We start from the raw sequence: 27,851 nt of genomic DNA on the forward strand, positions 1-27,851 counted from the left end.
TTGACATATAGAAAATTAAAAAATACCCGTGACATTGATTTAACCTTGACCAGCCCAAGCTAGGAGAAAAGAGGCCTGTCATTCAGTGTCACAGCAAGACTAGACTAGACTCTGACACACTGTTAGTTTGGAAGTTTTAGTGCACTTGTGTTGTCAGTTTTCTACTGAAATAATTTGAATCAATAGAAAATTAATTGATGACAGTTTTATATAGTGGATTTAATGTCAGTTATCAAGTAAACACAAGCAAACACATGGTCACAGCTTCTCAAATATGGAGTTCTGCTTTTTGGAGATAGATTTATCAATATATAATGTTATGTAATGTTAGTTATAGTTATCCATGTAAAAAATTCAAATAAAGGGGCAAAGTGTCTTTTTAGCACACAATATATGGATCCTCATCATGGCATTTCTAGCACTGAACAATAAAATTATTGCTACAGTCACATTTGGATACACATTGTAACAACTACAGAGATAACTTAACATGCAGACTCTCCTCTGTTTTATCTTTTCCTGATCCAACTTTCATCTCATTCCTTCATATGTGAAGACTGTGCTTGTGTCACAGTGTTTTCAAGTTCATCAATAGCTATTCAATTTATTCATTCATGCATTTCTCCATGAAATTCAAAGCTTGATTTAATTAACCATTCAACATTTGGGGTCAAATGTTTAAAATAAAATATCCCAGCTGGTAAGTCAAATCTTCAATGTCCAATATCTCAGAAATAAATAATTTTTTAAAGTTATGCATTGCAGTATGTTATGTACGGGTACTTTTTAAGATGCTTCCTCTTTGCAAACTGTTCAATCACTCATGGACTTAACTCAAGCTCCTATGAATCTTAGTCCTCTGATCAGCGAGGAGTATGTCCTTTTATAAATGCATACTGTTCTTAAACCAGTACTGTATGCCAAGTCCCACACAGCAACATGTATATAGTTTATCAAGTGAAGTGTGACACAAAAGTTAGCAGCAGCTCTAACAGTGTGATGGCTGCCAGTCTAAGCAAACCCTCAAGACTCCATTTACTGGTTCCACCTGGATAAAAGGTAAAGCCAAATGTTCCTCATGTTATGTTGTTACACATACACCATTTTAACCAGTAAATATTTTAATTACCTTTTAATCAGGGTGTATTAAAGGATTTGCATGCATGTTCTCTGCTTCATGCAGTTGCAATGTTTATTTACAGGACCAGTATTTATATATTCTGTCTCTTGACATTCCACTGGTTTTAATAAGTTTAGTGTTGCATTTGAAGTTGAGTTAGACGCACATTACAGCAGGAAGTGAACTTAATATCAAATGAATAGTCATAAGTCAATGTGTACAAAACACTTTTATTGTTGCCACAGTCAATATTTTAAGACCAATCAGAAGTGGCGCCACCCCAGTCAGAAGCCTGAGCAGTGGGAGCAGTGGACCAGTCCTCCGTGGCAGGCTGAGTGCTCCAGTCCTCTGCAAGGAAAAAACAAATTCAATTTAGCAAAGAGTAAGGAAAGCAACACCAAATACATCTTCATTTCATTTGTCATTTCATCTAAACTCACCTGAAAAGACTTCACCGGTCTTCACAGGCTGAGCAGCTGTAACGAAGATCAAAGTTGTTTTTTTAAAAAGTTAAAATGTGCAACATTCTAAATTAAAAAGCAAACATACTGCAGTATTATATGGGTTGAAGATGAAGTTTGGTCAAAAAGGAAAAAGTTCTTACCTGCAGGGAACTGCTGGATGGGCACTGATGGCACAGCAACACCCTCAGACCAGTCAGCAACCTCAGGCTGGGCAAACTCAGCTGCAGGAGCGGTCCATTCACCCTGGAACTCCTCCTTTCCAACAGCCTTCTCAGCTGCAGCCTGCTCCTCCTTCTCGATCTGCATCAAAAATATGTGTGTTAGCAAGTGTGTAAGCAGAATGTGCCAAAAAAAAAAAAAAAAACCCCACACATGTAAACCCTTAACCTAGTCCATTGTACATGACATTGTACACTTTTTTTTTTTACCTCTTCAGGATCCCTGTAGAAGTACAGATCAGGCATGACCTCCCATGGGTGCTCCCTGGAGATGGTTCCCCTCATCCTGAGAACCTCCCTGGCCAGCATCCACCACATCAGACCCACAGAGTGGTGACCCTGTAACAGTCAGATAGGCCATGGATCACCACTGAGTTAAACTCATACCTGCTGAACTTTCATAGTATCTACAAAGGCAGAAAGATCAAGATGTAGAAATTTGTCTCTGTGGCAAGACCTTTACCCCTTCCCCTCTGTGTGGTTCAGAGAGGAGGTTAAAAGGCCAAGCATTATTTTAGCACACATCCTACACCCAGCACTGCACAGACAGGACAGCGCCGGGCTCTAACAGTGTGCAACATGTGAAGTATCCAGAGAAGATTTCCGGGGTCAGAATTAGTCAATATGATTGCTTTTACTGATTGTCTCACCTTGTTGTTACAGGGGATGGAAATGTCCACATATCTAAGTGGGGAGTCTGTGTTGCACAGAGCAATGGTGGGGATGTTCACATAGGAAGCCTCAGTCAGTGGCTGATGGTCAGCACGAGGATCTGTCACGATCAGGAGGCGGGGCTCCCTGAAAGCTGCCTGGATCTGATTGGTAAATGTTCCAGGGGTGAAGCGACCGTGGAAGGTGGTGGCACCGGTGGCAGAGGCAAACTTCAGCACAGCTCTCTACAGTGGGCAGAACCAACAAATCACACTCAGTACTCAAATTCTGTTGACTGCTTTAATTTAACTTCAGAAAGCAACAAATAGACATTGTGGCTCAGGTCACTATCAAACCCCAGTCATGGGACGACAGTCCTCATGGTGTTAGCGAAAACCCGGCCTGGTTTCTCTTGCACACTTCCGACACCTGAACACTGACAACAGTGCCCGGCTTTAACAGAGTGCATAACAAAAATTTATTAGTGATGTAGACATTACAGCATTTTACTTTACCTGTCCAGTGTTTCTGGAGGAGATGACGCACACATCAGCTGGGTTCTCAATGGCAACAATGGCCCTGGCTGCCAGCAGCAGCTTCTCCCAGGTCTTCTTCAGGTTAATGATATACACACCTGGTGATTGAAGCAAGCATGTAGGGAAATTCTTAATTTATATTTTGTGCATTAGTGGTAAGTTGCATGTCACACAGGAGTGAACTGATAAAAATGAGTATCTTGGTTTCCTGCTTAATTTGTCCATCATGATCATGTCAGTGTACGTCAAAGTACAATTGTTCCAACACTCACCGTCGCTTTTTCTCTTGTAGACGTACTGCTCCATCTGGAAGTCCAAGTTGGTGCCTCCCAGATGGGTTCCTGCAGCCAGGAACTTCAGCACATCCTCCTCCTTCATTTGAAGGACATCCAGACCTCCGGACATCGTGACCGCTTTCCCTGCGTTACGATTAGATGGGAGAGCTGGGAAAAGGATTAAAAAGCACATTGGTCAAATAAAAGCCAAGTTTGTGTCATAATGTCAGCTTGCAGAGTGAAACCGACACCAACGAAATCTTCCGATTTGGAGTTAATGGGAAAGTTAAAGGAAACAAATTATATAAACGTCTGATTTGTGAAATCTTTATTATGCTCATGAAAACCAAACAAAACCACTGTAGGACTTGTCTGGACTATGTTAAGATTTGACAAGCCTGAACAGGGGTTTTTGATGTGTACCTGGATGGGGAAATCACTTTTCTGTTAAGTAAAAAGGAGGTTTCATCTGAAAAGTGTGTTTTAACAGCGGTAAGGCTTTTGCTACGATGTCCAACACTTTCTCACAAGTGGTGAAAAAAGGAGAATCAGCCACCAAATATCAATATTTACGTTTCCCTTAACTCGGAATTAAATTAAACTCAGCTTGCAAAGTGAAATCAGTTAACGTATGCTATTGGCTCAATGTTTGCAACGACAGCATAAAGTTACATAATGTATTTCACTGTTCAAGCATCACAAGTTTTACTGAATTGATCCCTTTCAGACAATTTTAGTCAATCTTTAGTTTAGAGGGTATAATCTGCAAGAAGATGTGACGCTAATGAGACTTTAGTCTCCTGCTAGAAGCACCCGGTTGACACGCGGCCTGTCTAAATGTGAAACCACACTAACAATCAAATGTGCGCCCACTTTACGTTATTTTCACTTTGAATTCCAGATTCATAACACTTAATGAGTTTAAAATGATTTAAGATTAAGTATTTAGACTCAGGCGCCAGAGGGAACACTGAAACGACCGCATGTCAGTGGCTAGCAAGTTAGCTACAGACGTTAGCATTAATTGTTACAGCGAAATTTAAGACGATAAAGACGTGACAGGTAGCGTTTATACAGCCCCGTCGGGTGCTTTTAGCTTAAGTTGCCGTTACTTTTCGTTCTCATCGATATTTATATGTTTGTTAAGATAATATAACAGTTTTAAACTCACCACGAAACAACGCCGTATGGAAATCTGACCACACGGTGAAAAAGAGGGCGCTGGGAGGAAATGACGTAGTATTTATACCAAATTTCCAAGCGTGTGATTGGCTGATTTTTTTGCGAACAGAACGACTGTAGTTTTGCAATTTCACCACTAAGTGGAGTTGTATCCACATGCTGTGGTGACAGGATCAGGGAGGTAACTGCAGGTCGGATCACGGGTCGGATGGGGATCCCATATTAAGACAATGGCGATGGAAAGACCATATTAAGACAATGCTGAGACGCTGACTTCTCGGTGAAGGACCGACCTTGTGTTGCAAGTGTGTTTGCTGATGATAAAGAGTTCTAGGCCAAGGGACAACAATATGTACCCAATGTCAGGGAGCATATTGAGAAATAATTGAAATGAGAGTATGATGTTTAAGAATACATTTTACTTGGTCTTGCTTGCATACAAAATAAAATAAATTTATTGCTGACCATATCTACCCTCAGTTTTTATTACTTTGGAAAAATGTTTGGATTCCCTGAATATGACAGGAATCTCTGCTTGCAGTTCTATTTGACTAATTTGTTTTTACTATTTTGACCAAATTTTATATTCAAAATCAAAATTCTTAAGCACAAAGCCAAACTTTTCAGAGGTGACTGTACATTTCAAACAATACATTTCTTCAAACTTGTTGTATACTTGTTTGAATAAATCTGTTTAATAAAAATTAAGAATACATGTTGCTAAGCATGTAAGGACTCTGTTGGCATAAATGACCCTAAAGGCCATTGTGGAGGGATACTGACCAGACACTCTGGCAGATTTTAATTGGTACTGATTATATAAAACTTTGGATGAATGTCAAGGACTTTAGAGATGATAGGACATACAAATAAGGCTACAGAAGGAGTGGGGTGCTGTGTGACACCCAAGCAGCATGTTCTGTAGTTGTGTTCTGGGAAAAGCAAGGGGAAACAACAATAAATGGAAAAAGCAATCTGGGTTGTCAACATATTCAAAGTGTGTTGCTTTGGTCAGTTAGGAAACTACCTCATAATTCATGTATGAATTGTTCACTACCAATAAATGCATGGACAGCTTGTAATTTTGTAATTTTCACACTAAATTCCATAATTCTGACACAAACTACTATTACTGCTTGATGAGAGAAACTACTAGTTCGGTTGGTGTCATATGAAGTTTAAAAGACATCCTAATTCATGTGTGTAAGCCACTGAGGCCTGTGCCATTTAATACCTAACATAACAGAGATATTCATTTTTAACAGACCGAAGTATCTGGTGTTTAATGAATAACCAAGTCACTTATTTCAGTGAAGACCACCCAAATTGGCTTAATTTCTCACCATGCTACTCTCCTTGTCCTTATTTCCTATTTGATGTTATGCCACCACTCCCCCTCTCCTGCTTATCTCTGTGTCACAGCACTGTGATAAGTCTCTGGCCTTCATGTGCTCTCAGTCTGCTGCAATATGCTGAGCAACATGGCTTTCTAATCTCTTCAAAGTTTTACACCACAGCTGAATCATCCAGTCAGCCATCGTTTAATATCGTATTTATTTAATATGAGAAAAGGAACAAAGTACAGTTCATCAAGAGGAACTTAAACTTGAGTTTTTAAGATGAAATGTTTATTTTGTTGAGGGAGAGGTTATCCATTCTGGTATCAGTCCTCTTAATTTAATAAATAAAGATTAGAAAACAGATCCAAATGACATGATCCAGATTATTTTTGGTTCTGCACAAAGTAGGACACAGATGGAACGCTGAGTCGTGACTTAAACGCACGACAGCCTTTCAGAGGTCAGGGGTTAATGTGAAGCTGTCACTTTCTTCTGTTGAATCATTTACAGTCAAGAAGGAAAGCAGTGAGATTCATGTTCCACATACTGTAGATACATTGTTTTATTTTATTAAAATCTGTAAGAAAACATCATTAAAACATAAATACGTTAATAATGGTAAATGTATTTTTATTAAAATACAAACAAACATCAAAACAAAACAATATTCAATTTTAAGGCAGATTAATCAGAGAGTAAAATTAATACAAGGGCATATTACTTTATTTTACATAAAACATCACATTTTAACAACATTAAAAAGGCACGTAGACATTAACACCTTTAAGAGACTCAGGTTTTAAACTATGCCAAGAGCCAAGACAGCGCTGCTGAGGTTAAAGTGCATTACAGAAGTCTGAGCTTTATCTGGGACACTGTCTTGAGTAATAATGTGTCAGTGCAGTCTTTCTGAGATCACATGGATGCGTTCCACAACTTTGAAAAACAGATGCAGGAATTCCCACTGAAGCATTTCTAAAACGTGCAAAATCTCATTTAATGTCTGAGTCCACATACTCATTAGGGAGCAGAAATTATGTACAACTTGTAGTGCAAACAGAACATCACAGCATCGCTGTGTTATTTTGAAATACTTTTCCCGAGGTCACGTAGTGCGGACAACAGCAAACAAAATTTGGGGCAGAAATCTTATTTCCAAACTTGAGCCCAGTAAAACACTTCATAGAGCCAACTCTCCACATATCTGTCTTGTAATGTCATGTCAGTCATTTAGATAACAAGTGGAAAGTTTCTTTGCTCATCAGTCTGCATCACTTGTTTCCAAGAAATATTATAAGTCATCAAAGGTTTTTGAGCAACTCCACTGGAGCATTTTCTCCTTGTTCACTCACTCCTCTCGTCATTCAGTGACTTGACTACATGTCTTCTTTCTTTCACAAGCTTCTCAACAACTTTCCTCTTCAGGACTTCAGTCCCATATGTGCCATCATCTGCTCATACACTGTCCACGCCATGGCGGCCATCATGGTCCTCCTAAGCGACCGTGGAACTGCCCCTCTGAAGAACCCCTGGAGTCCATGTTCCTGAGAGAGAGAGGACGGGATGGAAGAACAAGGACAGACGTCAGATCATTACTGTTATTAATAGTATCATGCAGCCATTAACTGTGCTGTTAAATCTTATTTCTGTTCACGATGTGTTTAAGGTGGTTTTCCATGTTTTGCCATGTTGGAAATATCTTAACTGAATTCATGATGTTGGTCAAACATCCTAAAATCTAACATCTCCTCATCAAAGTATAAAACATTTGCCGTTGCTACCATCTGACCTGACAAACTGAGCGAAAGATGAGGACTTACCATATAGACGTATCTGATAGCCTCTGCTGTCCTCAGCTGAGGATTGACTTGGACGTGTGTTTTGACCACATCAGCAGGCTGAGTGATCAGAGAGGCCAACACACCAGCCAGGACCCCACAGCTGAAGTTAGCCAGGGGAGCATAAGCAGACATGCTAATCTCTGAAAAGGAAAAGACACAGTATAATTTGAATTTAAACATCAAAAACAATGCATCTGTTTAGCTCATGTTTGAATTTGAGTTTTCCAAGCGCCTTGTGCATCAACTCATGTACAAAAAAAATATATAATCTAAAAAAGAACAGCTTCAGCTATGATGATTTGAAATAATTACATGCTGCTGGTCATTACTGAATGACTCCTCTGTACTTACCCTTTGGCAACGAGGCCTTGGTCTGGCTGTAGAACATGACGTAGATACCAGAGAAAGGAACGTCTCTGAGGAGTGTGGCCATCAAGCCTGAGAACAGAGCTGCAGGACCCTCAGTCTGACACACACTGCGCAGAGCCCCGGTCACACTCCCATAACTATACCTGCCACACTGAAGCACAATGACAAAAACACTTTGTTTAGTTACATACTCACATAATACAGTTGTCCAAATGTAGAAAAAAAACACTGTGCAACTCAAACTACACTCTTCTGGATATAAGGCCAATAAAAATGTGACTTCTGGCATTTTGAGGTTTGTCTGGTTTAAACTCAATCACACAGTGGAAACATTTTACTATCGTCTCTTTCATAGGCACTCATCATACTGCATGCCCCTACATTTCAGCTCAACTCATGGATATTAATGGGATCATTAAAGACTGTATTACCTTTAAACTTCTTCACACACATACTGCTGTTAAGCTTTTAAGTATCTACAAGGTTTCTAATAAATATCTTTGTATCTATGACCTGCATATAATTTCACTCTGCAGCTCTGTGGTCTGTTTTTTGCCTTGCACCCTTATTATTTTCTGATCCTAATCCCTCCCACAGCAGACCCATCCACTGGAAGACCACAGTGCCTGTATGACCAACAGCTGTGGCCAATTAGTTTACGTCACAGTTTTGGGGGCAAACGTTTGATTAGAGGACCCATTCAGGGAATTTTGATCTATTTCCCATTTGCTCTTCTTATCATGCTTCAAACGGGATACCACAGCCAACACCTCCTCCACACACACACACACACACACAAGCAGCTTACTTCAAAGCGAGTCTTGATGACAGTGACCGGCAGCATGAAGATCCCTGCCACCGTCCTGGCCCCGCCTCCCAGCAGCACAGCCTCCATGGCCCCCGGGCTCTTCTCCTGGAAGAAGTGCTGCTTTAGAGAGAAGTAGGTGCTGAAGTAGAGCCCCACACCTGGGATGGTCCGTGCAAAAGACTGGAGGAGCAGACGGATGAGAGAACAGAGTCACACGTGCATTCTGGCTCAGATATGAAAAAAACAGAAGCTTGTGAAGATTTCATACACAGAGGAGACTTTCAATAAGACAGAAGTGAGAGGAAGTAGTATGACTTTCTAACCGGTGAAACTCCTTTCCACAGTCCCAGCAGCTTCTCTGTCCGCACCACGTTCAGGAGCACCGTCACCATCCCCACTCTGCCCGAACTGAAAGAACGAGAGGAATATTCAGATATACTGACAGAAAGATAATCACCGCTAAATAATCAATACTGTTCTAGTATGTGCTGCGTGTGTGATGTAAGGCACGGTCAAACTCTCTATTATGTTCACTCAGTCAATAAAGCAATATTTAGAGGTCATAAGGCAAGAAAACAGGCGATGCAGTTACACAAACTGATGGTTAGCTACTTAATGATGATAATGCATGCTAGTGATACTGATAACTGTGTGTGTTTAGAGTGCACACTCACCCAGGCTGCATGCCGTTCTGCAGCGTCTGCAGACGGGTCTTGACGAGGTCAAGAGGCTGGAAAAGCAGCGTGGAGCAAGTTCCACTGAAGGAGCCACACATGAAGGCTTTGATAGCTGGGTGAGCCTGAGGGGGAGAAACAAGGAGAGAGGTATGGAGTTGAAGAAGTGCGAGAAGAGAAAGAGAGAGGGAGGAAACAGTGAAAGCAAGACAAGAGGTGAAAAGAGGGGTAAGGAAGAGGGGATGCAGAGAGGAGGAGGTGGAAAGATCATTTTAATTTCAAATCAGAAAAAGGAACATAGTGAACCTGATTAAACACATTCTAAGGCTGATACTCTGGAAGCAAAAAGCACAGAGAAAACACAAGTGATAATGCTTGCTCTCTGCTTTTCTCTTTACTGAGATATTTTCTCCGCTCTATCTCCTTGATTATCTGTATTAAACGCCTTGAGTCATACAGAGATAGTGTGTACAGTTCATACATACACAGTAGTATTTTTACACCACACATGCAGCATTATCATGATTCTGTTCTTCAGGTCTTGCAAATCAAGACCACACAGCTACTGATTAGACACCAAGACATTACACAACACTATTCAATCTGAATGAGATAAGCAAATAAGTACATTTTTATTCTAATGTTGTGTCTTTAATTCTAAATAATTAAGACCGTTTTGTATTTCCCCAGAAAGGCATTAAGTGATAAATATAAATAATAATAATAAATAATAATATATAAATAAAATTGAATTGAATGTAAAAACACAGTAGTACTTTGCCACAGTGAACTTAATAATCCAGCAGCCTTTCACCTGCTCTCCCTCATTTTGATTTGAATCTGCAGCCCTGCTAACACCTTCGGACTCCCCGTGTGTCCCAACAGGGAAAGGAGGCTGAACGTTATCAGTATGTCAGAATGATGTTATCAGTTAGTAGAAAGTTTTTTACGGAGTCAGACAGGATGCCCTGACCTCCAGTTAGTAACAAAAGGAGCAACGACAAGAATGTCCCTTCTGCTCAAACTCCCCCCAAAAAGAAAAAAAAAAAAACATCACTAATGACTAATGACTTGAAAGGAAAAGGTTGCAGTTGCACCATAATATCAAGTACATGAATGAGTATTTTAATTGCACAACAGTCTCAGGAACTGTGCACAACTGTTCCAGCTTTAAAACTTACCAGTGACAGTTCCATAGTCCTTCAGGATGATGAGAAGATATAACAAATTTTTTTCAGCACACAAAACGTTCTGTTTCTCTTCCCCTCGTCAGTCTTCACTGAGCTTCTGTCCACTCTGCAACGTCTGCAAATCACTCCTGCCAAGAAGAGAAAGAAAGAAGTTACAGACTGTGTTTTTCAGTAATGGGGTTAGATGATTAAACCACACAGCTTAATTATTTTTTCAATGCTGATGCTGAAAGCCACAGTGTTGACCTACAGAGATGCTGGAGCATGTGTACAGTCGCACTGTCTGCACCAAGCTGCTGCTGCTCACTCACACAGAGCAGACTAAATACACACATCACCTGACAGACGCTGTGTTTCCTATTTGCAACCACCTGACACAACACACAGCTACTCATTAACTAACCAAAGATCACTGCGCGACATATTAGGATGAGCATGGATCTGGTGCATATCACCCTGCTGCCTGTTTTACACGTGAGACTGAGTTTGAACACATTATGTACTAATGCAATGTGTGTGTTATTTTCTATTTCACTTGGTTGAGTGAGTGAGTGATGTTTTTGTTTATTGTAATTTATCTCCAAATGGATGCTTGTGGGTTTAAACAGAACACAAGCAGTCTTAGTGTTATTTTATAAGGCTCCAGATCATTTAAACACTCTGCCAAATAGGTGCATAAGGAAATGAAAGGTGTGGAGAGACCAACAGACTAAGTCCATCATCTTAACAACCTAATAACCCCAATATTATTTGATAATACATTAATTGGATACAGGTCAACCGTATAAAAAGACAGAACCAAAGCTCAGGTGTTCTGTATTTGCTTTCTTATCACAATACTGTAAGTTTATGGACGATATGTGTGGTTATGGGGCTGCTGAAAGGTCACTGTGTGGTACCTAGGTGTGGTGCCATAATCATTAAATATTAAAAACACAAATTACATAATTACAGCAGGTCTGTTCTTCTGTTGCTTACCCTCAGTAGCCTCTCCTCGAAATGTCTGCAGTATGAGGAGACTGTTGCAGAGACGAATACTATAAGTCTGAATACATCGCTACGCTAATTGCATAATTAATCACAACACTGGTTAATAAGGTTCAATAAACGCAAACATGATTATTTCCGCGGCTTCGGCGTGTCTTCTTCATCTAACAGGCCACCTTGATATTTTGTCGCAGTGAAGTTTTCCTTTCCGCCACCGAGGAGGTTAAATCTCTGCGTAAATCCCTCAGACCGACTGGAATAACTACTGAACAGACAAACTTGGACCCTACAGGGTCCTAGACATAAGAGGTCTGCGTTATAACATAAAGGGCGATAACGTGCTGTCTCGCTGACATGTTAAACCGGCCGGTTCGAGATATTTTTTTCCTAGGAAGGCGAGGTCATTCCCCGCCCTGCTCTGCCTCTGATTGGCCCCTGAGAGTCTTGCCCTAATCTTAACCAATCTCAGTCCTCATACCTAAATCTTACGGCTGTGAACCAAGAGCTGTAAAACCAACCCACCCAACGGGTATTAGCCAATCAGAGGCAGAGCAGGGCGGGTCATGACTTCGCCATCCTAGGAAATAAAATTGACGGCCGGTTCCTGTTTAACGACGAGGCGGACGTAACTACGAGGAAGTCGCGCCCACCCTGCAGCTGCTGCCTTCTGATTGGTTCTCCAGCTGACCGTAACGTTCTTGATGAAAGAGCACTACAAGGCTTTTACACTTGATTGATCTCTTAACTGGGGAAATAAGCACATACTGACCCAGAAATTAGTCAACATCATCTCAAAATACACCTTGTAGACAGAAGACATTTGTATTTAGTGAAATACAAAACTGCACCCAGAAAGTGTGGATACACTCAGTGTATAAGAGGAATTTAAAATGTTTTTTCCTCTGACAAAACATGAAAATATCTCAAACTTCCTCGAAACCGTCGCCTGGTCGCCAGTTCAAACACTTGAGGTAAAGCTACTTAGTAAAAACCACTGAAAACTATTTCTAATATACTACATTAAACTATACCAGCAGCATGTATATGTATATTTGGATCACAAACGTAGTTCTAACACAAATTCTAATACTTAAATCTTTTTGTTTCAATTAGTCTGTCATTTCTTGACTAGAAGTGTTCAACTAAAAGCTGCAAAATAACAGTAACATAAAAAATACAAAATACTTAGAAAAACAGCATTCTCACCCAAATTTTCTTGTTTACTATATTTTACTCCATACAGTCAGTGGGTGAAACCGGTTCTGACTTGCTATGCTCCGTTTGTCTCTTTGGAGTGAAAAAGTCCTGACTGCCCTCTGCTGGTGATCATGCATCATTTCAATAAAAAACAACTTTGTCCTCAGGAGGAGTCGAGTTTTGGACTTTTAGAACTCTTAACCCCTGCTCTCCGGACTTTAAAAAACCCAGCAAACAGACATCAGTATGAAATTATTATAAAGACACAGGTGGGAAACATGTAGCAGTTTAGAAAGCTTCTTTAATTTGCAATACCAAAGACCAACATTGTCACAACATTGTTTCCATTCCAGAGGTACAGAGACAAACATTACAAAATAATTGAGGAGATGCAGTTTCTCTTGCTTTTTTTTTCAAATTTCCGTTCTTTTTAAGTGCGAAAGAGAATGATCCTTTTAATTGTGAGCTGTTATTCTTTAGTAACAACATGTTTCTCTCACTTCCCAGCAGTGTGAGCCCAAAGCCGCCCCTGAGCACAGCCTGTGAGGGGTTTACATCATCGTGACATAAAAAGAGCTGATCATCTGGTACATCTTCTCAATTAAACTATCCAAGTCTATATTGAGCCCTATCCGCCAGTCAGAACATAGCGTACGTAGGTTACAGTGATGAAATACGTCCCCAGATCCGTGCAGTCCACCTTTGTTTTGCAGCCTCAGCTCTCTCTCCCTCCACAAGCTGTGCCCTGAGAATACAGTGTGTGCTGCGAGTAATAAACTACCCCACCACCCCGTTTAAACTTTACCCTGAACATGACCAAAAACACTGATAGTGATAAACATAAAAATCAATGATGTCCAGAAAAAAGAAAGCCATCAGCCCTGCTCAGTAGAATTCAGCGCTGCATTTAAGGCCTTAGTGTGTGTTGGCATTCAGTGCACTAAGTACATGAACATGTGCGAAGGCTTTCAAAAACTTCTGGGCTTCTCCATCAATGTTTCAATGAAACACACAAATGCAGTGGTTTATAATGTTTAGGCTAAAGTGTTTTTTGTTTTTTTTTTCCTCAGTGCAAAATTAAGAAATTTCCGCACAGTCACAATCAAATGCCTTCAGTATACTTCATTGACTCTCCAATTGTTTTACTTGAAATCTGCCTCCAAAGTTCCACATGAAACGTGCGTATATCAAATTATTAAGCCCAAAAGCGTAGTCACGTGTCGAGTACTAACTGCAGCTAAATCGTTGGATACATTTCAGCATATAAACCTTCATTATAAAGGCGAGAGCGCGAGCAAGAGCTGTAATAAAAAGGTAGTACTTCCATTTTTAACCATTATAAAAACTTCTGCATAAAATACAATTCTATAGATGAGAATTACTTTGGTCCCCTTCCAGTAATCTGTCTTCATTTATGTATACTTCTTTCTTTTTCTCGTTCTTCAATTAGAAAAATAGATCCTACACCAGGACTATTACAACTGGAATGTTTCCTTATAAAAATATTTTCTTTTTTCTTTTTCCCAGAGACTGAAAAATGAAGCAAAAGAAAGTTTTGGCCCAAAGGTAATGTGTGTATTTGTCAGCATGGTGATTGTCCGAGTTTACTTGTTTTATGTCAAAGTGTTTTAAGAATGCATAGATTGTCAGTGTTAAAGAGATCAGACTGTCACAGGACTATACTTGGTCTCCGTCTCTAGCTTCGACAACATTCTTTTGTTTATGTTTCTCTGTTCAGTAGGTACAGTAATGTGTGGTCATGTGTGTGTTTGGGTCGGTCTATTTATGATGCAGTTCAATTGTCTAAGGAGTCAGGTGGCACTGTGGCTGTTCATTCAGGTTTGGGCTCGGGGGTCTCGCTCTTGGGCTCCCCCTCCTCGTCACTTTCAACGCCAGTGCGGGGGACAATGCGGCGCATGGTGAAGGGAAGATCGCCACGCCTAAAAAAGAAAGAAAAAAAATGATTTGTTGGCACTTTAAAGAATACCATCTTGCACTTATTCTTGCTTAGAATTGCTAAATTCAAACAGGTTAAATAACAGATCTGTAGAGCTGCAGAAAAACTATGATATCTTTGCCCACCTGAGCTTGCTCTTGAGGCTGCTGACTTCACGGTTCATGGCGTCTGCCGACTCTGTGGCGTCTTCCAGCTCCCTCTGCAGTTTCCTTCGGTTGGCGTTGGCCCTCTGAGCCTCTTCCTCAGCCTCCTCCAGCTGACGCTTCAGCTGCTTCATACGAGAGTTTAATTTGTCCACCTAGAAAACACAAACGAGCACAGATAAAGTTAGATGTGCAAAAAGGTACCGATATTCTCTCTCCTAGATGTAAGTATGCAACACTGACCTCAATAAAACAGATATACAGATAGACAATGGTGATGGAAAACTAACCTGGTCTTTGTACTGCTCTGTGTTGCGTCTCTCGTCGTCCACCTGCAGGATGACTTCTTTCAGTTTCTTCTCTGTGCGTCTCACGAGCTTGGTGGCACCCTGCCTCTCCCTAAAATCAAGAGCACAACATTGGTCAGACTAAAGATGTTCTCCAGTATCACATACTGTAAGATAGTATAACCCGAACATCTGCACCATGAGAGTTTGAGCTTGGCAGTGAATCTTTGTCGAGCTAACAAAGTTTAGTTAGGTCTTACTTGAAGAATATTATAGAGCTCAAATACCTATCATACTTTTCTAAGCACTCGTGAAACAATTCATGAAATTGCTTTATTCGGTTAGCTCTGATTTCTATGGCTAAGGTTTTCACCTGGTCTCGATGTCCAGCTGTTCCTCCAGCTGAGCAATCTTTGCCTCCAGGGCGGCCATATTGGCCTTGTACTTGGACTTGACTGTTCCCTCCAGCTCCTGCAGCTTCAGTTTCAGCTCCTTGTTCTGACGCTCCAGCTGGGAACGAGCCCCTTCAAGGCGCTGAGAGGCACTGCGCTCTGCAGTCAGCTCCACGTTCATCTGGTCAGTCTAAAAAAGCGGGACAGGGACTCTTCAGTTTGTGCTCAACACTTCTCGATTGATATGTTGAGTCAGCATTTACTAACTTAAAAATGGTTCAACAACTCTAAGAGTTCGATAACTGCTCCATGCTCAACTCTAATTTGAGGTTTTTAAAAGCTGCCTTCCCACAGTTGTGAGTCTACAGACCTGCAGCATTGCTTTCTTCAGCCTGTCGTTGACCAGCTCAGTGTTGCATTGCTCTTCCTCCAGCTCTTCCTCCAGCTGAGCAATACGAGCCTCCAGCCGTCTCCTCTCCTCTGCAATCTGAGCACTGAAATTAAATGTGGAAAGGGGAGAGGGAGAGGAGAGATGAAATAGGGTTACAGAAAAAAAGTGGGTCAATAACAGGTGATGTGAACGACTGACAGCGCTGGAGATTGACAGTCATCTTACTTCTTGGTGGCCTGGTTATTGATCTCATCCTGCAGTTCGTCTCTCTCCTGCTGGGCCTGTCTCTTTACTCGCTCTGCAGCTGCCAGCTCCTGCACAGGGATGAATGAGCTTGAATGAGTTCAGAGTTACAGCAAGTAAGTGGTTAAAAGACAAGGTTTGCTGCAACAGAGGCGGGGTAATAGAATAGAAAGTTGAAGAGGTGTGCATGCCGACCTCCTGCATCTGGAGCATATCAGCCTCCATGCCCTTCAACTTCTTCTCAGTCTCCTTGCTCTGGGCCAGAATCTCCTCTCTAGAGATGCGAGTGTCCTCCAGCTCCCTAACAAGGTCCTTCATCTGGGCCTGAGAAGAAAAAAAAAAGTGCGAAACGGATTCAGAAACTGGGAACAAACTATATGCTTGCTGGTCAAACACTCAGATGAACATTTTTGTTTATTTCAACAAATACGCACCTGGAGTTTCTTCAGCTGTTTGAGGGCTTCGTCACGGTTCTTGTTGGCCATGTCAATGCCCGCCTCCAGCTCCTTCAGGTCGAGCTCCAGCTTCTTGCGTGCTGCCACAGCTGCAGAACGCTGCTTCCTCTCATCCTCCAGCTCCATCTCCATCTCCCGGACCTGAAGGGCGCACACTTAATTTCAGCCAAGCAACTGAGCCTGTATGCTTACAACCTCTTAGCAGGGTTAAAATTTTTAGACAGTCATTCAAAGAATTTCATTTAGAAGTATCACTGATTTCAAATTAGTCAATTACCCAGTGGCTAAATGGCATTTTAGTCTACAGCGATATTCTAGTCGATGACAGTACCTGTTTGACCAGAGCCCTCTTCTTCTCCTCGCCCATCTCATCTCGTCCTGCCAGGTCTCTCTCATACTGAGCCTTCATTGCCTGCATGTTGACCTCCAGACGCAGCTTGGCGTCCTCTGTGGCCTGCAGCTCATCCTCCAGCTCCTCCAGCTGAGTCTTCATCTCTTCCAGCTGCTGCTCCATTGCACGTTTAGCCTTCTCAAGCTCGTGCACCTGTGGGACGAGGAAGATTTGTAATGACAGGAGGACAAAGACATGATTTTAAGTGCACAAACACCTCTGGAATGAACTGTGTTGACTTACGTTCTTTCCAACATCATCCTTAGAGGAAACCAGGTCCTCCATTTCAGCCCGCAGCAGTTTGTTGTTGCGGTCCAGTTCATCCTTCATGTCCATCAGGGATTCCAGCTCACGGGTTAAAGCCAGTGCCCTGGTCTCCTTCTCACGAGCCTCAGCTTCAGCTCGGTCACGCTCCTCTGCATAGCGTGCAGAGATGTTCTTCTCCTCTGCCAGCATCTGGAGAGAGCCAGGACGACAATGTTTAAATAAATGGTTTGTGGAGCAAAGAATGACGACAGACATGACTGGAGCTCCCTCAAATCTTAATCATAATTTTTAAAGTCTATAAAAACTTAAAAGTGTGTCCTCACCTGGTCAAACTTCTTCTGCTTCTTCTCCAGGTTGGAGACAATCTGTCGGAGGTGGTCCTGGTCTACGAGCAGGTCATCCAACTCCTGCTGGAGACGTGTCTTGGTTTTGTCCAACTTCTCGTAGGCTGCACATTTCTCCTCCAGGCGCTGGCTGGTTGACTCTAGGTCCCTCTGAAACCTCTTCTTTCCTTCTTCAGCAGTCTCCAGACAACCTGCATCCTGCTCTAGCTTCTTCTTCATATCTGCGAGCTGTATCGAGAGAGGTGATGTCACTCAAAAGTTGTTGCCAATTTTAATAAAGAGCTAATCAAAAAAAGTCATTTAACATAACTTTTGCTGTTAGCTGCACCTCCAAATGCTTTTTTTCTATTAGTTGTGACATTCTATAAACGTATTGATTGATCGAACAATAATTCATCTTTACTTGCAGCTAGTTGAAGTCTAACCTATTGGTCTGAACATCTAAGTTATCAGCAGGAGATCTGTGTTTCTCCGTACCTGAGCCTGCACTGTTTGAAGCTGCTTCTCTACATTCCTCTTGGATTCTTCTTCTTCCTCCAGCTGTTCTTTCAAGTTATTCTGTTCGTCCTCCAGCTGGCGCAGACGTGTGCCCAGAGACAGTTTCTGGCGTGTCTCTTCCTGGAGTAGTTCCTGTTGTAAACAAAGACATGTAAAGCTGAGTTATTAGAAGCAGACCATTTGATCAAGTAACAAGATGTTTGCAACAGAATAACATTTTTTAACATTAAAAATTTAAAGTACTTTTCCTTTACTGTTCATCTGACACTTGATGAATCTTTTACATCTTATGAAACAACAATGTGTGTTATTCCATGAATAAGACCATGTAACAACTAGAATGAGATATTTTTGCAACACTGATTTGAATGATAATTTAAAGTGAATGAATCCCTCTGTTCTGCCTCTCATTTCACAACAATTGGCCATATAAATTTTTTAAAGATTAAACCTAATAATTCAGCAAAACTCAAATTAGATGAGATTTAAGTGCACTAAAAGAAAAGGGCTGTAACCTACAATATAACAATAAATGTTAGATAAAGAGCTGCGGGCGAGGGTTTAATCATTAATATCTCAAGTCAAATGGATATGGTCTGTGTGTCTCTTTTCCCTCTCCTGAAGGGAGGGAAAGTTTTATTTAGTTTTAGACCACAGCAGTGTCATTTCTGAACATATAGGAGGGTATAAAGTATGAAGTATGTATGTGTTTGCTCTGTGGCAGCGTACCTGAACATCCTGCAGCTGGGACTCCACAGCAGAGCAGTCTTTGGCTGCCTTGATGGACTTGCCCTCCACCTCACTCAGGACACCACTGACATTATCCAATTCAGCCTGTGGACAAGAAAGGACCAACAAGTGAACCACTGAATAGAAAAGACTAATCATCTACTAAGTTTTCAGTTTGTATGGACCTGTACATTTACAATGTGTGGAATAATCAGTCAGTTAAGGCTTATACTTATCATTTAGCAATGTTAGCACATAAAGTACCTGCACTTTGGAGAGTTTCTCAGCCAGCTCCACCCTCTGGCGCTCACTCTCTGAATGTTTGAGCTGCAGCTCCTGGACCTGGGCCTCAGCCTTCTTCCTGCGATGCTCTGAGTCTCCTTTACCCTGCATCAGCGACTGCAGCTCAATGGTGAGCTCGTTCCTCTCAGACTCCAGAGCCTGCTTGGCCTTCTCCATTGACACTTTGTTCTGCAGGGAGGGACAAGCAAAAAAATGAGGGGGAAAAAAGTCAAACAAAGAAAGAAATTAAGGCGAATAGAAGGCTAACAAAAAAAACAAACAAAAAAAAGATTTAAATTACCCTCTTAGCCTGCTCCAGCTGCTCATTCAGCTCGTCGAAGGCCTGACCGTGTTTCTGTCTCATCTCACCCAGCTGCTGTTCGTGGATTTTGGCTTCTTCGTCCAGAGTCTTTTTAAGATGTGCCACCTCTGTCTCACGTTTGCTCCTGAGCAGGGAGACGAGAGGTTAATTTACTTGTGTCAAGATGTAAAATGGCCTCAAATGGGAAACAGATTTATTAGTAATGCCACATAACATGATGGGCAGAAGTTTGTACAGTTCCAGCTATCAGAGTTATCCCTGTACAAACATGTCTACCTGAGTTCTTGCTGAGCAGCAGTGGAATCCAGAGTGTCCTCCAGCTCAGTCTTGAGGGCCTCAAGCTCCTCTCCAAGGTCCCGGCGGTGTTTCTCTGCCTTGGTGCGGGCCTGCCTCTCCAGCTCCAAATCCTCCTGGAGTTCAGACAGCTGAGCCTCCATCTCACGGATCTTTTTCTGGGCCAGGTTCTTCTGCGCTGCCTCCTCCTCAATCCTTCAGGGAGGAGTAGGTCAGAAAAAAATAAGTAATGGAGCAGAAGCTGGGGGAATCGCCATCAAACTACCATCCATCCATTATCCATTTCATTAAAATAATCTACAATACCACTACTGACTGATAACTGAGTATAGGACAACAAGTTCAAACACATACCCTTAAACTGTTTAAACCTCCAAATTACAACAAAACAATGAGTTGTAGAGTCCATACAGACCTGGCCAGAGCAGCCTGGAGCTCTTCCTCCTTCTTGGCTAGTTGGGCACGGAGCTCAGCAATCTGGGCCTGCAGCTCAGCAATCTGGTCGTGTATCTCAGTGAAGTCGCCCTCCAGCTTGCGCCGGTTCTTCTCCAGTTCCTGGCGCCCCTTCTCCTCCCTGCGCAGTCGGTCTGACAGAAAAGAAAAAGAACAAATATGAGATGAGAACGTTAAAATCTGTGTAACAACTTCTCCTGTTAAAACCAGTGGGATCTATAGTGGCCATCATGTCCCCATTATGTAATCCTACCTTCCAGGTCGGTGATCATGGCCTCGTGTTTCGTCTTGAGTTTCTGCAGGCTCTTGGATTTCTCCTCCTCCTCAGCCAGGTTGGTTGTGAACTCAGAGATCCTCTCCTCCAACAGCTTCTTCTCCTGTATTCACAAATATGGTAAATGATAAGTATCCCCACAGGTGACACACACTTTTGTTATTTTCACAGAAAATTTGAAGAAGATTCAAATCAAGCACAGAAGTAGTCACTAAGTCTGTAAAAAAGTGTAGCGTGTCACAATGCCCAGAAGCTGGAAAACCATAGTTATCGTTCTTTTCATTCTAACCTTGTTGAGTTTGCTGTTCTGGTCATCTAGAACCATGACATCGTCTTCAATCTTCTTCATCTTGGCTTCCAGGGTGACCTTCTCCAGCTGCAGCTTCTGTCTGGCTGCCTCCTCCTCATCCAGCTGCTGCTCCAAGTCCTATTTCCAGAAAAATGACAGCAGGGTTGGCAAGGCTGACAAATATGGATAGGATAATCTTACTCAAATCAAACAGTAACTATCCTATGAACTGTTCACAGTGTCTACTTAATTAGTGGGTGTATAGAAAGATTCATGTGTGTTTCGTTCTCACTCTCCCTACTTACTCCAATGTTTTGCTGCATCTTCTTTTTCTCTGCTGTCAGATGAGAGGCACGCTCTTCCTCCTCCTCCACACGGGCCTCCAGGTCGTGGAGGATCTCCTCCAGCTCCTGCTTCCTGGCAGCCAGACGGGCTCTCATCTCTTCAGCCTCAGCACACAGTTCTGTTTCTGCCTGAAGCTGCTCCTGCAGGGCCATCTTCTCAGCACTCAGCTGCAAGCAGAGCAAAATTATCAATATGGTATGGTGTTGAATACCTGACTCAGATGTAGAACATAGGTCAGAAGCCAAAAAAGATGACTTTAATGTTGTGCATAAGTTAGTTTAAGTCAAGAAAAGCATCTTCATTCAACATCTATCATTGAGTACAGTGTTTAGTCTAAACTCTACATTTCATATCAATTCCTGATATGGGACAGAAAACGAAATTAACCAAGAACGTGGTTTCTTAAAGTTTACCTGCTGCTGTTTCTCCTCCATCTCCTGGAGCTGCCGCTCAGCATACAGATGTTTCTCCTTCACCTTACTCAGCTCCTCATCCTTGGCCTGCATCTCCTCCTCCTGCCTACTGACTTGCAGCAGGGGCTTCACCTAAGGACACAATGGTGACAAAAGAGGGGGGTTAGAAAACACAAAAGGGATGAATGTGCAAAGAGGGGATAAGCTTGTGAAAAATACAGTAGCAAAGATGTTGGAGAAGATGTTATAGGAGGAGAAGACTGAGGTTCACCTTGGTGAAGAGCCTCCACCACTGCCAGTTCCTGAGTTTAAGATAGGCAGCACAGTTCCTCTGGATCACCTTCATGGCAGTAAGCTGCTGCTGTCTCTTGGCGAAAGCCCTATGGAGCAATATCAGATAAAAAGATTAATACGTGTTTCACAACAGACACAGTTTATAACAAATTTTCATTATATATTATCTATCAATACACAATAATTATTAATTAATTATGTTGTTATATTTGCTCAGCTGGATGTAGAAGGATAATGTTGTCAAAATGTTGTCACTCAAATTATGCTCCAAATGATTTTGTCAGTAGCTACTGAACAGGATCGCAATAATGCTCGTCTCTTCCTACCTGCGGGCCACGTAGCCACGGCACCATGCCTGGAAACTGATGATGATGTCTGTGATCTTCATGTCCCTCTCCTCCTCCAGGTGAGCCAGGACTCCTGCTCTGAAGAAGACTTTACTCTGGCCAATCCGGTACAGGTTGGGATCCAGCTCCAGGCTTTTGATCTGACAGGACAGGAAACGTGCTGATCAATCCCACTGAACAGTGATGCATTTGGCTTTTCTAGGACTTGATATTGTGGAGCTTAGCCAGAATGTTGTACAGCCTTACCATGAGCACGCAGGCCTGCTTTCCATCCATGAAGCCTTTGGGGATGGCATTGGGAGTGAGGATTTCATATCTGGAGAGGGGAAGATGATAGGATTTTGTATTTTCTAACACATACCTGCCTGACAGCAAGCAGCAATGGGAACAATGTGCTCATCGTTCTGTTACCTCTGTCTGAACTCCTGGAAGACGATGCGGTTGGGGAAGCCCTGTCTGCAGATACGGATTCCCTCCAGCACACCATTACACCTCAGCTGGTCCAGAACCAGATGGGGGTCCAGTTTACCAGCCTGGAGGAGGAGAAAAGAGAAGGGAGGAATATTTGCTGATCAGCAAACAGATACAGCACCAACTCAATTCAGCAGTATCATGAATGCCAGTATTTCTCTGATACCTTTTTCTCGTGGTTGGGGATGATGCAGCGGACAAAGTTGGGGTTTGTGTTCCTCAGAGTGGCCATGAGCTTGGACAGCTGCTCCTTGTACAGCTGACCCACTGTGCGGAACATGCCCTTGCGGGTCTTAAAAGCACCGGGCATCTCTGACATGCCAGACACCTTATCCAGACCCACAATGCGGTCCACTGAAAGAGGGAACAATAGAGAGAAATATAGAGAGGAGAGACTTGTTGTAAGAAGTCAGTGGGTTTCATTTAATGATTTGAATATTTAACCAGGCAAACTCAAACCAAATGCATGACCGCTGTCTCTCCACTTCCTCTTGGTAAACATACACCAGGAGAGAATAGAGGCAGTAATGTTCAAAAAACCAGAACTAGTGAGACAACACACAAACATTGAGTGAATGCGGAGGGAAACCAATGAGGAGGAGATGACGGAGGGGATTCACAAAAAGCCAGTGAAGCGTGGGGAGATGACAGTCACACTATAATGAAAAAAATAAAAAATAGTGCTGTGAGTGGACTTAAACTGTTAACACTGCCAGTTTGTATTTCTGAGTGAAAATTATGTGTGGTGGTTCACTTAAATGTGTGTGTGTGTGTGTCGGAAAGGTGACAAACTTTGAGGGTTGCAGTGGGAATGTATTTTTGTGATGACAAAAAAAAAAAAAAAAAAAAAAAAAAAAAAAATTCAAATCAAACCAAGCCCATGCAGTATATACCCATCGCTGCAGTACCCATGACCAACACCAGGAGTCCCAAACAACACTATTACACAAGGGGAGAAAAGGAGAGTTCAATGACAGAGCTTCAAGTCCACCAGAAGATACGTTACTGCACACAAAAGCAGCTCACAAAATTTTACTGACATCTTTTGAAAGGAAGCTTAAAACCCAAACACAGCTTTGATCATTTAGGAGAAATGGACGGAAGCACCACGAACGGCAAAAAGGATTTAGGTGGAAATAAGCATGTTTAAACGTGACAAAGAGGCGGAGTAAAAGGGAAAGACTCAAGAAATGAAAAAGAAACCTTGTCACCTGAGTCTGAGTGTAGAATAGGAAAACGCTGATAAAAATAGGCTCTCTGACAATTCTGAACCTCTGAGACCCAGTAAAAGAAATTTGGAAAAGAACGACAGACAAAATGGGGCCGTACAGAGGAAGAAATGGATGGGATTTGAAAAAAGGTAAAAACAAAGGTCAACACACCAGACAATAAAAAGAGAAAGAAAGCACTATGAAATGTAAAAACAGGAACAGGAAACCAACGTTAAACTATTCCCATATTAAGCACCACCCCAAGTGAAACAGTAGCTCCTTTTACACAGCCTGTTCAAAGCGGGAATGTTGTGCCGTTATTCTACCTCGCTGTTGTGTATAAAAAGGCATGAACATAGAATGGGGGGGGGTAGTTACATTGCCAGATTGACGTCTGTGTAAGAAGGTAGAGCTGGCATGACGGGATTACACACACTAAACACAGACACTGCTGTGTTACATGTCACGCCTCTGATTCTGGAACGCTTGCATGCTATCTAAAAATCACACACAGGGGCAGCATTATGCCGGCTTTGTTTGGCAAATTTGCAGGATCTCTGTATAAAAGGGGCTAGTGATTCTTGGGTCACCACAACAAACTTTCATTTGCCTGAACTCACCGTCCTTCCACAGCTCAGAGACAAACTTGTCAGTGGACTGGTTGAGCAGTGTAGCAACGTTGTCATTCAAGGGGTCCATGTTCTTCATCAGCCACTCATCTGCTTTGTAGTCCACCTGAGGAGTAACAGGCAGAAATTGTTGTCTAGATGTCTTTACGACTTTTTTAGACTCATATCTTTGGAAAACTGTAAGTTCAACTGTAAAATAGGTCAAAATGTATGTAAATAATCATTAATGAGAAGGCAGTACGTGACGATGCAGCGTCATGAATTCCGTATGTTTACCTTGCCGGCGTAATGGATAATACAGAAGTCTGCCTCATCCTTCAGTTTCTTGGGCTTAAAGAACTTGGGGTGTGTGCCCTGCTCCTGGAGCACCTTCTCCACAAAGCTCTTGTCTGTGGCCTTGGGGAACCAGCACTCCTCATCCAGCAGAGCGAGGATACCAGGGGGGCTGGCCTGGACACAGTAGGGAGAGGGCAGGTCTTAATGCATGAAATAGAAAGACTCTGAAGTGCTGAACACATTGGAATAACAAATATGTACAAAAACCTTAAAGTCAAATACAAATAGTTGTGAAAAATACATGTTTGCATACATAATATTAATTAATACTTGGTCAAATAAAGAAATGAAAGCTTGACAGGGGAGTAAAGTTTGCGGACTCACAGGTTTCTCAATAAGATCAATGCAGGGCTGCAGGTCGAGGCCGAAGTCAATGAAGCTCCACTCGATGCCCTCCCTCTGGTACTCCTCCTGCTCCAGGATGAACATGGTGTGGTTGAAGAGCTGCTGCAACTTCTCGTTGGTATAGTTGATACACAGCTGCTCAAAGGAGTTCAACTGGAGGGACACATGAGACAAAAGGTTAGGAACACTGTTGATCTAAAGCACAAGTGTAGGATGCATACAGGGAGGCAAGTCATTTAGAGTGTACCACTTGTTTACCTCAAAGATCTCAAAGCCAGCGATATCTAGGATGCCGATGAAGGAGGCTCCCTGTCTCTTGGTCTTGTCCAGGGCTTTGTTGATCCTCATGACCAGCCAGCGGAACATCCTCTCATATGTGGCCTTGGCCAGGGCCTCCACAGCAAACTCTGCTTGCTCCTGGGTCTGGGCCTTCTGGACATAGTCTCTGCCCACCTTGATCCTGGGTGACAGGATGGCCCTGGTGAAGTCTGTGACATTCATGCCCATGAGGTGGCACACCTTCTGAGCAGCTGTTGAAGAGAAAACGGGGGGAAGAAAGGAGAGCAGAGGGGGAAAACAGGGATGATGGGAGTTAAGAGGAAAAAGAGAAGAAAAATGAAACTTTAGGATCATCAACTTCTTGTTAACATTCTGTAAGGTTCTAGCACTGCCAGCTATTTCAGACCCATGATCCATAGAGAGTTAAGGTCGGACTTACCCGTGTTGTCAGGCATGGAGGCCTGGTCTGTGTGGCGCTCCTTCTTGAAGTTCATGTTCCCAAGCTGCAGCACAGAGGCCACCACCTTCAGCATGCCTGCACAAGAGAACAAACATGGTAACTGTTTTATGTTGCACTAACAATATGTAGGTAAACGCAGGCAAAGTCCAAATTAGAGAACAGAAGAGAAAACAATAATTTGCTCTCTGCCTCACCTATCTGCTCATCCTCTGGGATGCTCATGATCCTCATGGCCTCCAAGGTCTCTGTAAACAGGTCCTTGTCCTGTTGTCCAGGAATTGTGACATTTCCGTTGGAAAGGAAACGGTAGTTGTTGTAATTTTCAAGGAGAAGGTCAGCTGAAAGAGAATGATGGTCGGAGTGAGAAAACAGCCAAAGGGCAGGTAAAAATCTTTACAGGAATGTAACTTTTCAGAAGGAAACACAATCACCACTACTGTGAAAATCCTTAAGGAATTCTTATATCTAATAGAGCGTCTTATAATATGATGCTTACCACGCAATTTATCTCCAGCCCCTGTGAGCAAGTAGTAGAAGATATGAAAGGTCCTTTCATCCTTGGCCTGACGGATGGCACGGGATTTCTCCAACAAGTCTAGTGGTCAGTCAGTTAAGGACAAGTTTTCTGATACTAGGCACGACAAAGCTCTGCAAACCAATTTTTATGTTGTAGTGAGACACTTTCAAATTCTTGCAGTGATCCTAAATGCTTGGACTAATTGATCTTGCATTGAAAACAAGATCAAGTAATACAATGTCTTCGATTCAAAAGAGAAGCAGTGACCACACAGTATCAAGGATACAAGTTTCAATATTGGCACCGACAATGTAACCATTGACATCAAAGTTGATCCTGATGAATTTTCCCTTGAGGAGGAGAAAAAAAAGGTGTTTTGAACAGTTCAGTTGGACAACAGGCAGTTTGTAAGAAGTCTTAAAAACAAGACGTGGCACTAAGTCTTACAAATCGGGAGGAGTTGTCATTTTTGACTGTCTTTGCATTTCCAAAGGCCTCAAGGATGGGGTTAGCCTGCAGCAGCTGCTTCTCCAGCTCCCCCTGGTGGACATGAGGAGAACAGCAAAGCAAAATATAAAGAACATTTTTTTCCATTTTTCCATTTGCCCGTCATTAAACACTACCTTTGGTTTTGTGTGAATTGCACTGTTGAATTGTTGCGTTGAGTAATTCACTGCGGTGTATTGTGGAAACTTTATATAATAATCTAGATTATGATCTAGAAATTACTAGAATGTTTCTTCATTGTGAGAAACTAATTAGTTTGGTTCATGTTGACATGGTGGTATGTGATAACTTACACAACATGTACTTACGTCCAAGGAGAAGGGACAACATTGTACAAAACATTTTTTTAAAAAGAGAGAAAAAAGTAGGGATACCATACACACACACACACACACACACACACACACACACCAGAAATACACACAAACACACACATTGCACCCAAGCATTTTCCCCCACACATAATGTCATGTTAGTGCCCAAATCTGCAAACACCCAGAGACCCTGTGAGCCTCATCAGTAACCCATCACCCGATACCCAGAGCAGAACAATTCAGAAAGAACAAGCAAACTGCACCTCCTTCCAGCTTCAGCATAATTTGTCACCTGGTTACATTAAATATCTACTAGCTTACAGTGAAGTCTCTGCATCTACTTCACACCAGGCTAAAGCATAAACTTGCATGTTTTTACCCAGCATTTTTCCAAAAACTGGTTTTCTAGGCATATGTGCTTTTTTAGAAAGGCCTTTCTGTTGCAGCAGATCTCCACAGATGCATAACTTCACACTCCCATTTGGCTGATGGTCGTTCATATCCATCCAGGAAAAATATG

The 27,851-nt window shown here is 42.2% G+C and overlaps 3 protein-coding genes across 6 annotated transcripts in view; all 3 read right to left on the bottom strand.

Annotated features, from left to right (window-relative positions):
- Positions 1-1,330: 1,330 nt before the first annotated feature.
- rpsa (ribosomal protein SA) lies at positions 1,331-4,543 on the bottom strand. Its single transcript, XM_067616326.1, has 8 exons — positions 4,436-4,543; positions 3,262-3,432; positions 2,969-3,087; positions 2,453-2,698; positions 2,013-2,141; positions 1,725-1,884; positions 1,561-1,596; positions 1,331-1,468 (listed from the first exon to the last, which is right to left on the bottom strand). The coding sequence occupies exons 2-8, from the start codon at positions 3,392-3,394 to the stop codon at positions 1,374-1,376; spliced, it is 918 nt and encodes a 305-aa protein (XP_067472427.1). The 5' UTR covers positions 3,395-3,432; positions 4,436-4,543; the 3' UTR covers positions 1,331-1,373.
- A 1,641-nt stretch (positions 4,544-6,184) lies between these two features.
- LOC137201262 (mitochondrial glycine transporter A-like) lies at positions 6,185-12,954 on the bottom strand. 3 transcript variants are annotated; one of them, XM_067616217.1, is made up of 8 exons: positions 12,862-12,954; positions 10,660-10,796; positions 9,479-9,603; positions 9,128-9,212; positions 8,805-8,984; positions 7,979-8,147; positions 7,607-7,767; positions 6,185-7,330 (listed from the first exon to the last, which is right to left on the bottom strand). In XM_067616217.1, the coding sequence occupies exons 2-8, from the start codon at positions 10,672-10,674 to the stop codon at positions 7,208-7,210; spliced, it is 858 nt and encodes a 285-aa protein (XP_067472318.1). In that variant the 5' UTR covers positions 10,675-10,796; positions 12,862-12,954; the 3' UTR covers positions 6,185-7,207. The 3 variants fall into 3 exon arrangements, with proteins under 3 accessions (XP_067472318.1, XP_067472316.1, XP_067472317.1); XM_067616215.1 differs by lacking the exon at positions 12,862-12,954 and adding an exon at positions 11,647-12,055; XM_067616216.1 differs by lacking the exon at positions 12,862-12,954 and adding an exon at positions 10,919-11,584.
- A 179-nt stretch (positions 12,955-13,133) lies between these two features.
- LOC137201261 (myosin-9-like) overlaps positions 13,134-27,851 on the bottom strand; it is a 31,952-nt gene continuing 17,234 nt past the window's right edge. For both annotated transcript variants that reach the window (XM_067616214.1, XM_067616213.1), the window contains 35 exons: positions 26,958-27,050; positions 26,797-26,860; positions 26,490-26,588; positions 26,188-26,331; positions 25,973-26,068; positions 25,513-25,784; positions 25,234-25,407; positions 24,850-25,023; positions 24,565-24,679; positions 22,900-23,087; positions 22,674-22,795; positions 22,509-22,578; positions 22,242-22,402; positions 21,893-22,001; positions 21,622-21,753; positions 21,169-21,375; positions 20,864-21,001; positions 20,554-20,677; positions 20,263-20,434; positions 19,830-20,042; positions 19,533-19,677; positions 19,214-19,420; positions 18,950-19,054; positions 18,200-18,352; positions 17,702-17,950; positions 17,355-17,567; positions 17,052-17,264; positions 16,700-16,861; positions 16,461-16,589; positions 16,248-16,336; positions 16,002-16,125; positions 15,613-15,821; positions 15,243-15,351; positions 14,935-15,107; positions 13,134-14,792 (listed from right to left, as the gene is read on the bottom strand). In XM_067616214.1, coding sequence (XP_067472315.1) covers positions 14,684-14,792; positions 14,935-15,107; positions 15,243-15,351; positions 15,613-15,821; positions 16,002-16,125; positions 16,248-16,336; positions 16,461-16,589; positions 16,700-16,861; positions 17,052-17,264; positions 17,355-17,567; positions 17,702-17,950; positions 18,200-18,352; positions 18,950-19,054; positions 19,214-19,420; positions 19,533-19,677; positions 19,830-20,042; positions 20,263-20,434; positions 20,554-20,677; positions 20,864-21,001; positions 21,169-21,375; positions 21,622-21,753; positions 21,893-22,001; positions 22,242-22,402; positions 22,509-22,578; positions 22,674-22,795; positions 22,900-23,087; positions 24,565-24,679; positions 24,850-25,023; positions 25,234-25,407; positions 25,513-25,784; positions 25,973-26,068; positions 26,188-26,331; positions 26,490-26,588; positions 26,797-26,860; positions 26,958-27,050 — 5,256 coding nt within the window. In that variant the 3' untranslated portion in view covers positions 13,134-14,683. The remainder of the gene's footprint in view (positions 14,793-14,934; positions 15,108-15,242; positions 15,352-15,612; positions 15,822-16,001; positions 16,126-16,247; positions 16,337-16,460; positions 16,590-16,699; positions 16,862-17,051; positions 17,265-17,354; positions 17,568-17,701; positions 17,951-18,199; positions 18,353-18,949; positions 19,055-19,213; positions 19,421-19,532; positions 19,678-19,829; positions 20,043-20,262; positions 20,435-20,553; positions 20,678-20,863; positions 21,002-21,168; positions 21,376-21,621; positions 21,754-21,892; positions 22,002-22,241; positions 22,403-22,508; positions 22,579-22,673; positions 22,796-22,899; positions 23,088-24,564; positions 24,680-24,849; positions 25,024-25,233; positions 25,408-25,512; positions 25,785-25,972; positions 26,069-26,187; positions 26,332-26,489; positions 26,589-26,796; positions 26,861-26,957; positions 27,051-27,851) is intronic.

Source organism: Thunnus thynnus, chromosome 17 (assembly GCF_963924715.1).
Source record: "Thunnus thynnus chromosome 17, fThuThy2.1, whole genome shotgun sequence".
Taxonomy (NCBI): Eukaryota; Metazoa; Chordata; class Actinopteri; order Scombriformes; family Scombridae; genus Thunnus; species Thunnus thynnus.

Bases quoted from the DNA above. Each gene is read 5' to 3' on its own strand.
- LOC137201262 (XM_067616217.1), bottom strand. The intron at 8,985-9,127 runs GTTAGAAAGTCA...CTGCTCCTCCAG, and splicing joins TGTGGAAAGGAGTTTCACCG to TCTTTTGCACGGACCATCCC. The intron at 7,768-7,978 runs GTAAGTACAGAG...TTTCCTTTTCAG, and splicing joins CAAGGCCTCGTTGCCAAAGG to AGATTAGCATGTCTGCTTAT.
- rpsa (XM_067616326.1), bottom strand. From the start codon at position 3,394: ATGTCCGGAGGTCTGGATGTCCTTCAAATGAAGGAGGAGGATGTGCTG. The intron at 2,142-2,452 runs GTGAGACAATCA...TGACTGTTACAG, and splicing joins CCATCCCCTGTAACAACAAG to GGTCACCACTCTGTGGGTCT. The intron at 1,597-1,724 runs GTAAGAACTTTT...TCTTCGTTACAG, and splicing joins CATCCAGCAGTTCCCTGCAG to CTGCTCAGCCTGTGAAGACC.